This window comes from Phaseolus vulgaris, chromosome 4 (assembly GCF_000499845.2).
Source record: "Phaseolus vulgaris cultivar G19833 chromosome 4, P. vulgaris v2.0, whole genome shotgun sequence".
Lineage (NCBI taxonomy): Eukaryota > Viridiplantae > Streptophyta > Magnoliopsida > Fabales > Fabaceae > Phaseolus > Phaseolus vulgaris.
Genome location: NC_023756.2, coordinates 6792562 through 6802338, shown reverse-complemented (window position 1 = coordinate 6802338; position 9777 = coordinate 6792562). Strand labels below are relative to the sequence as shown.

The 9777-nt window shown below is 42.5% G+C and overlaps 1 protein-coding gene across 1 annotated transcript; it reads right to left on the bottom strand.

Moving 5' to 3' along the window:
• Positions 1 to 1334: 1334 nt before the first annotated feature.
• On the bottom strand, positions 1335 to 1793 carry LOC137838228 (uncharacterized). The gene has a single exon (XM_068647482.1). It carries the CDS (start codon positions 1791 to 1793, stop codon positions 1335 to 1337), a length of 459 nt encoding a protein of 152 aa, XP_068503583.1.
• Positions 1794 to 9777: the final 7984 nt, after the last annotated feature.

Below are 9777 nucleotides of genomic sequence, written 5' to 3'. Positions count from 1 at the left end.
ACTCATGGTTCTTGAAGGACCAAATAGATCCATGTGCAGCAGCTCAAGGGGTTTTGAAGTGGAAATAATATTTTTCAATTTGAAAGAATGCTTGGTTTGTTCCCCCATTTGGCATGCTTCACATAAGTGATATTTCTCAAACTTGAGTTTGGGTAATCCTATTCCAAGATTTTTAGATATCAATTTATTCAAATGATGCATGTGAATATGAGTTATTCTTCTATGCCACAACCATGACTTATCATGTTTGCAAAGAAGACAACCAATAGATGTAGGAGAAGAGATATATAAAAGATAAACATTGTTGATCCTTTTACCAATCAACACTACTTCCTTTGAATTGGGTAGGCATATCTCACAAGATTTTGGCTTGAAGGTTACTTGGTAACCCTTGTCCCATAGCTGGCTAATGCTTAGAAGACTGTGGATTAAAACCTAAACCTGTTTTTCCAAAAACACAATTTTGAGATGCCAAGACATTCTCAAAGGTTGATTTACCCTTTGAAAGCTTATCCACAATTTTCACAAGGTAGTGAACCTTATTTTCAAGAGATTCACAATTTTCACAAACAAAAGAGTCACACTTGCAAAAAAAGTTCTTGTAAAGCATTTCTAGATTTTCAAAATCAGTTTTTGAATTCTCCAACTCTTTCTCCAGTGCCTTGGCTCTGTTTTCAAGTCAATTATTCAACCCTTTCAATCGGTTGTTTAAGAGTGCCAAACGATTAGCTTCCTCATATGTTTCTTTAAAAGCTTGAAGAAGTTGACTATAATTTTCAACATTTAAAGAAATACAAGAACTTACATTACTTGCATCATCCTCTTCCTTGGCCATCAAACACAGATTAGCCTTTTCATCTTCACTTGATGAGGAGCTAGATGAAGAGACATCATTTTCATCCCAAGCAATGTAGGCTCTTTTTGATTTTGCTTTCTTTTCCTTCCTTCTTGACTTCTTCTCTTTATTTGGGCATTAAGCCTTTATGTGCCTCTATTCTCCACAACCATAACAAGTATAATTGTTAGCATTAAAATCACTAGTTTTCTTGTTGCCATACATTTCTTTATTATAGTCTTTGTTGCGGTTCTTCTTCAAGAATTTGCTGAACTTTTTGGACAACAAACTAAGAGTTTCCTTCACCCTCATCACTTGAAACTTGATTGTTCTTGTGCTTGGCAGTTTTCAAGGCAATGTTTCTTACATGCTTTTCTTTACTCTCTTGAATGTTGAGTCTATTCATCTCCAACTCATGCTCCCTGAGCTTTCCAAACAAGGAGGCTGTAGTCAAAGATGTCAAGTCCCTTGATTCTGAGATAGCTGTGACTTTAGGTTGTCAAGATCTATCAAGACATTTGAGAATCTTGATATTCAACTCTTCTTTGTCAAAGACCTTTCCAAGACTCATGAGATGATTGACAATGTGAGTGAACCGCTTTTGCACATCCGCAATTGATTCTCCCTTGAGCATTCTAAACATCTCATACTCTTTGATTAAAGCATGTTTCCTTGCCCTCTTTACATCGTTCGTTCCTTCATGAGTTACCTCTAGAGTATCCCACATCTCTTTAGAAGATCTGCATTGAGAGACCCTGCAAAAATCATCAGAATTTAAGGCAGAGGTGATAATACTTTTTGCAATACAATCAAACTTTGCTCTTTTGTTTTCTGCATCGGTCCATTGCGACCAAGGCTTTTCAATAGAAACATCATCCTTTTCAAGCGTAGGAATAAAAGGGCAATTTTCAAATGCATCCCATTTTCCTTTATCAAGAGATTCAACAAAGATCTTCATACGTACGTTCCAAAGTTGGTAATTCAAACCACAAAACAAAGGTGGTATGTTTATTGATGCACCCTCCCCAAAGGGTAATTTTTCAGCCATAAGAAAAAGACTTTTAGGATCAAACTTAAGAGTATTTTTCAAGTACCAAGCTCTTGATGCCAATTGTTAGAATATATGACCTTAAACAAGAGATGGGTGAATTGTTTATGAAAGATTTTCGCAAACTTTGAACGTATAATGAAGTTCAAAGCAGAATCACATATATAGAAATCCAGAAAACAATCAATTAAAAATGTATAAGTTGATTAACAGAAAATCAACTGGTTGTTTTTGCGATTCAACCGGTTGTTTATATCAACAGAATTAAAAACAACATAAAAGAAGAATTTAAATGAGTTTAGGGTAAGAGAAAAGTACACAAGCTATTTATACTGGTTTACTTTTATCCCAAGAGCTACATCTAGTCCCCAGAAATCACTGGGTATCTACTATGCAATCAAAATCCAAATTACAAACACACCCCCAAAGAAGTGACCTTGAACACCTCAAGACACACACTTCATTTGGCACACAAACACTACAAAAATCAGAACAACCACTAATTCTGCACTTACACAATAGTGTTCAGAAATACAATAGATTTAGAAAGCATTACACCTGATGAAGACCAAATCAAAAGATTACAACAATCCTATTCCATTGCTTTGAGAAAACCCAAAAGCTTGAATGCAAATCTTGAAAACTCAAATCTATTTTCACACTTTCACAAATGTCTCAAAACTCTTATCAAACTTTAAGAAAGTATATCAACCTCTTTAAATACTCCAAAAGTTGTTAAAAACATTTAAAGCAGGAGCCTATTCAGTTAGAAAACATTTAAAGTTGATTTGCAAACATAACAAAAAATTTGTTATGGATTTTCAACAAACAATCGGTTGAATCCTTGAAACAATCGATTGAATTGGCTTTAGAGGAAAGTCAACCAAGTCAAATAGTTTCAAACCCTTTTAAGAAAACCTCAAAGTGATAAACAACCGATTGAAACGACAAAACAACAGGTTGTTTTTCCACTTCTTTATAAAACAATCTTTTTCAAAAAGGTTTTGATTCCAAACTGTTTTAGATTCAAACAAAGAGTGGATTACACAATATTCTACCCAAAACCCACCCACACACATAACAACTCCAACCTTCCATCAAACACCATGGATTTGGAGACATCAAAGCTTCAAGATCATCCTTGATCAACATAAACTTCGTGTGAGTGAGTGTGAATTTAAGAGCTTTTGAATTGGGTTTCTTCCACTTTAAGATACGAGAGGTTTTTTCAGTACAACGGTGGCAATGAGATTTAAATCTAAGAATTATATTTGTGAATTATGATTTATGGTTGCTATTTTTTTTTATTGATAATGAAGATCAGGAGGGATATTTTTATTATGAAGCTAGTCAGACATCCATATGTTGTTCGTTTGAATAAGGCATGTGGTATGGTATCAAATATCAAGTTTTACAACTCTTTTCTAGAAAGTAATATAAAATCAGAATGATAGAAATTTCCTTTCATTATTAGCTTGGAGGGAGGAACAATATTGGAAAATCATTTCAGAATTTGTTGTGGTTACTAGTACACTTTGTTCCCTGAAATGTTATAGAAAAAGGTGTAGAATGTCTAAATACTTTTTATCATAAGTGTTCTAATGTTTACCTCTTGTTTGTTGTGAACACTCAATACTCAACTCTTTCCTCTTTGATATATGCATGCGGGTTCATCTTGTGCATATCATAAACAGAGAACATGCAAAGGTTGAATATAGCTCATAATCTAATGTATTGCAACTTAGGGAGAAACTTATAGATATTGATCTTTTTTTACACTTGGAGATAATCAATGTCTTTGGAAATACAAGTTTACCATTAAGTTATAAGTATCTTTGATTATCTAAAGAAACATTTGCAAGAGTAATAAGTGCTAAATTTAATGATGTTGAATTTGGTGCTTTTGATCCACCAATGCAAGTCATTATTAGGCTACCAGCAGGTCACTTTCTTTTGCCAATAATTATGATTTAACTATTCTGATTCAATTTGAATACATTTATTATCTTTTACAGGATATGTTTCACATACCTATATTTGATGATTGGAATGTTGGTGATGAAAGTTCTACATATGTGTTCTCTTCCAGTGATGGGGAAGATAGTGATGGTAAGTTTTTCTCACTCAAGTAAATGATATTGATTTTCCTTTTGTTTCTTCATCAAATAATTATGTTGTAACAGTGATTACTCATAGGTTTGTAACCCTTGGGAGGGGACATAAGAAACCTAGGTAATTATGTATAAACTTATGTAAATGGTTGATTTGGATAACCTTATTTTTCAATCTAAATATCTCATATATTGAAACTACATTTCTATAACATGACATGATTTCTAGAATTAGGCATGATCTTTTAAAGAATTTTCTTTTAATGCTTGTTGGGGATTTAGTTCTCTTCTTTAATTGAAGTTCTTTGTTAATTTGCTTAATTCTAATTAATATTTTGTTCGCTTAGTTCAAGAGATAGAAGATACACATATCTAGAGTAGATGCTTGGGTTAAGCCTTAAAGACTTTTATTGATGAAATTTTCATACTCAAAATCTTTTCCGTTTTTACAAGTTATATAGGTCTTAGTTTCTGATTTTTTTTAAAAACATTTGCTTAGTTTTCTTTTCTTGTTTTTGTTCAATAGAGCGAAAAGTCTAAGTGATCCTGCCTGTTGACCAGAACGTTGGAACTTGCATCGTCAATGGATCGACGTGTGCACCGCTTCTACCTCCGTCCTTCGTCGCGATCCACTTCAAGAACCTGCAAAAGAACAGAGCGGCGCCGCTGCGGCCGATCGCACTCCAACGCCCAAGTCAGTGACTGAACCACCAAATACTAAGAGCAATAACACTCAAGAACTCTCAAGGAACCGTGCAATGTTCTCTCTCACAGTATGCTCAAGAACTCGCAAGCGTAAAGAGTATAATCTGAACGTGCGTACCTCGAAAGTTCGTTGGGAAACCCTTAAATACCTGGCCACTTTCTCTCTCCTGGCAGTTACGCAGCTGGACACGTGGCTCGCATCCAGTCGTACACGTGCCATCATCTGGAGCCTCCTTGACTTGGGCGCTGCTTCTGACTCTCTTTTGGCTAAGTTACTTATGCATGGTACTGCCCAGTGCATAGCTAACTTGGGAGCGCAATCTCTACTAGAACTTGGCGAGTTAGGATGCCTTCGTACACCTTCCCTGTGGTCTCGCCGGCCGCCTTCATAATCTGCACCACCTTCATCTCTGGCGATGTGCTTGCTCTGGCGATCTCCAATCACTTGGTCGCCTGAGTTTACGTCTGGCGACTTCATCTTTAACCCGGTGATCGCCGGTTCTGGTATGCTGGAGATCGGAACACGCCAACTTAATAACTGGCGACTTCACGAGCCCCTCGACATCCTTCCCTTCTGCCAACCTGGCGCCTTGTCAACACGCCTATACTGTAGCTGGATGCCACGTCATCACTTCCGACTACCAGGGCGGTACACAAGCCCCCCAGTCTTAAGCGAAGACTTGTCCAGCGAAAAGACTAAAAGAGTCACGTCATCTATGTGGCACTGGCGCAGAATTCCAAGCGGTTGCACTTTCTGCTCCTCTGACGCTCCACCAAACATTCCCCATCGTTCGACACGTGGCTTCATCAACGGTTGCCTTCAGTTAACGTTTGCGCTTCCCAAACCCATTTCGAAAAACCCTTAAACCCCTTTTCGCTCCACTGTTCCATCACTTTCTTCGTATTCTCAAACGCTCCAACTTTCTTCTGCAAAAAAGCTCTCAACGTTCTCCAACTTCGCGAATCAACAACTTCCTTCATCGCTCCTCCGATCATAAAAAGGTACTTCCTTTCCTCCTTCTGCTGATTTTTCCTGCATTTTAACCGATTCGCATCATCCTTTAACTGTCTGGTGCATACGTTGTGGGTTGTTTTCTCCATTTCTCCTTTCTCGTAACTTAGGGCTCTGTCAGCGTCACAACGAACCTACGTTCGTTCGTTTTTCAGCCTTTTCTCATGAACGAGTCAGCCTCTGCGAACCCTGATCGTTTTTCCTTTTCTTTCCCCTTGCAGCTTGCGCAATGACTCGCTCAAAGATCACCCCAAATCCTCCTCCTTCATCACGAAACCCTTCCTCACAAGCACACGACCCACCGCGAGCACGCGGCGCTTCGTCTTCTCAGGCTGAGAGGCCTGCACCCTCCCGCCCCAACTTGGCTCAGGCCACTCCACCCGTCGCCGGAGGCGCCTCCGTTCCCCCACCAGACTTCAAAAAACTATATCCCTGGGCCAACTCGACCTTGTTGAGGGAAACGTCTTCTGTGAATACTGCTGGGGCAGTTTTGCGATTGACGAAGGGGGATGAGCCTCACCAATCATTCCACAAGGAGAACGACGAGAAGATGACGGTGCTGCCTTGCCCCCATGACCTGCCAGTTTGCGCCGACGACAAGGCAAACAGCGGTGGACCCTTCTGCTTCGTTTACACAACCTTATTCAAGAAGGTGAAACTCAGGTTTCCCTTCACTCGATTTGAGAGGGAGCTTCTCACCGAGCTCAATATCGCCGCCGCCCAGCTTCATCCCAACAGCTGGGCGTTTGTGCGGGCGTTCCAAGTCATGTGCGACCACCTGGGGTTGCCAGCATCTGTGGATGTCTTCTTGTTCCTTTTTGAAGCCAAGCACCCAGGAGATCGCCTGTGGGTTAACTTGAACGGGATTGCTGGGAGGTCGATCCTCTCCATCTTCCAGCAATCCTATAAAGACTGGAAGGGCAAGTTCGTCCAGGTGCGTCCCAATGACAAAGACGCGTCGTTGCTCGACGGTTTCCCCTTGTACTGGGTAAACAAGGGGAACAAAGAGTCCAAAAGCTGCTTCAGGAGACCCAGAAGTCCTGATAGCATGGGCGCTTTGGACAGAGATCTCTGTTTCTTCTGGAAGAGTGTGGCGGACGCCAACATCACCTTCCTCACCACCACACTCATCTGCTTCGAGTTCTTCGAGGACCAACTCGAAATTCGAATAGGTTAGAACGTTTAAGTTCTTGTTCTAATACTACTTTTGTTAACTGTTTCTGGGCGTCTTGTGCGTTGTGCGCAAGACTTTGGTTTTATTTTTCTGCACCCTTTATCTGCTTTGCTGCATATTGCCTTATGCATTTATTTTCTCTCTGAACTAACCCATGCATTTTTGCTCTATGCAGATAATATGTTGGGCCAGGGCAAGCTCGCTGAACTGAGGGCGCTCGCCCGAACCCACGGGTTGGCATCGGGTTCCCAAACTGTGCCAAACTCTGTGGTGGAGATCGCCGCAACTTAAGGCAGATGGCCACCCAGGGGCCCAACTTCCTCTGAGGCCCAACCCTTCAACCAACGGAAAAAACTTGTCCTCAGGAGACCCAAGAGGAAAACTCCCCAAGTAGTCCATGAGGAGGAAGAGGAAGACGACGAGGAAACCGAAGATGGCCTTGTCACGAAGAGGAAGAGGGTGGCACCTTCTTCTCCACCCCCTCTTCCAACATCAACACCGCCGTCTACGCCTGCTCCTCCTCCATCATTGCCACCTCCACCAGCTCCTACTTCACCAGTCCAAGCCATTCCATTGGCATCTGCGCCCTCTGCGGTTGAGGCCCCCGAGCCAAACTTCATGGAGGACCCCCCGAGCGCCTCCACGCCTTGTGCAACAGCTGGAGGGGGTCCTCCTTCAAATGCTTCAGCTGCAGACGTTGCTCCAATCGGGGATGAAGTTGCTCATAACTCTCCAATTCTAATTACTGAATCCCCGACGTCGCCACCTCGCCATGAAGCACCTACTGATCAACCAACTAAAGAAGGTGGCGGCGAGAGCCAACAACAGGCCCAACCGGCGCCTCCACAGGCAGGTATCTCCATTGAGGTTAAGAGGATGTGGGAGCCTTTCTCTGCTAAACTGAAGATGATGGCAGAAGACTTCCCTACCATTATATCTAGAGTTGTGGAGAGCTCCACCAGGAAGCTCCAGGACGACCTCTTCAACCTTCGAACTGAGAATAGCACTATGAGGGTTGAGGTGGAGAAGTTGTCCTTCAATCTGACACTCGCGGAGGTTGAACACTCCCGAGTAGAAGATGCGATGAGCACCGAGCTCCGGTTGGCGCGCAAGGAGGCCACCGATCTACGCCACAAGGTGCAGCTTCTGGCCCAAGAGAAAATTGAGCTGGAGAGCAAGATTGTACCTTATCGCGTTAAGGTGGCTGACCTAGAGGCCTCAATAAAAGCTGACGCCGCCAAGGTGAAGAAACTGGAAGAAAGGTCAGCCGACCGGGAGGTCTTCCTTGTAAAGGTGGAGAAAGCGAGGGATGACGCCATGGCTGAGCTTGCCGAAGCCAACAAGGAAAAAGGGGAGATCGCTGCTGAACTGGGCCAGGTGCAAGCAGAATCCAAGAAGGTTGTTGAAGACCTTCTCCAGGCTCAAGAAACCAGCGAAAAACTCAAGAAGCAAGTTGAAGAGCTGGAGCAGCAGAACAAGGGGCTGAAGGAACAAACTGAAGAACTCAAGAAACAGGTTGAAGAGCTTAATCTGAGTTCTGCCCAAATTCTGGCTGCTGGATTCGAAGCTGCACGGGAACAGTTCGCCTGCTTATTCCCTGATCTGGATCTCAGCATGGTGTCCCTCAACAACGAGGTGGTGGATGGGAAGGTGGTTCCCGCTGAAGACTGATCAATTTCTTCCATCCACTACCTTTATGTTTTCTCTTTGTATTTTGTAATGAATTTTTTTTCTTTCTCTGTTTATGCACCCCGAACTGATACTCATTTTAATGACAAAGTCTGTATTTCCTCTTATATCTTCTTTAGCTGCTTTAACTTTCCTTGCGCAATTTACTTCAAAGAAATGACTTAGCGATTTCGTAGGCACGATCTTATACTTAACTGCTTCGAACCACCTCAACTTCGAATAACAACCATTTTAACAACTTGTAATCTCAATGTAATGAGCTTCAGCGTAAAACCATTCTTCAAACGACAAACTTTAGCTCAACTATTGGCTTAAAACATCGCTTCACCCGATCTGCTTCATCAAAACGGGTTTTTAACCTTCCCGCCACTGTTTGAACTTTTTCTGGTCGCCAAAGACTCTTGGCGATATCAACTTCTTTTTGGCTTCATACCTTGGCCATTGTTCCTTCATCTGGGGGTAGAGGCGCCTTTCGGATCCTTCTCTACCTCCTTGAGCTTCAGAACAAGAGACCGGGTGGCTAGGCGTTCTCCTCGAACCTACCTTAGCCATCCTCCAAACTTCTTCCACCCTTTACACCATACCTGAACTCGTTCGAGACGAGAAGGATTTTCTCTTGCCTGAACTCGCTCATAGGCGAGAAACTCTTTTAACTCGCCTAAACTCGCTCATAGGCGAGAAGGTCTTTAAACTCGCCTGAACTCGCTCATAGGCGAGAAGGTCTTTAAATCGTGCCTCTACATTGCCCCAGGGGTTACATCTCCTCCCCCCCAGAAACACTGAGGACTTTTCACTGGTGCCTCTACATTGCCCCAGGGGTTACATCTTCTCGCCCCCAGAAACACTGAGGACTTTTCACTGGTGCCTCTACATTGCCCCAGGGGTTACATCTTCTCGCCCCCAGAAACACTGAGGACTTTTCACTCTTCCTCGCCTGCACTCGCTCGACGGCGAGGAGGTCTTTATCTCGCCTCAGAACGCGCGTGGGTGTTGAGGTCTTTTAACTGGTGCCTCCGATCGCCGAAAGACGATGAGGACTTTAACTTTTAACTAGTGCCTCCGATCGCCGAAAGACGATGAGGACTTAAACTTTAACTGGTGCCTCCGATCGCCGAAAGACGATGAGGACTTAAAACCTTTTAGAAAGCATGCAATATATCTTTAACTTGCCTTAAGTCACGTATAAGCGACAAGGTCTTTCTT

Coding starts and splice junctions, on each gene's coding strand:
- LOC137838228 (XM_068647482.1), bottom strand. CDS start 1,793: ATGAAGATCTTTGTTGAATCTCTTGATAAAGGAAAATGGGATGCATTT.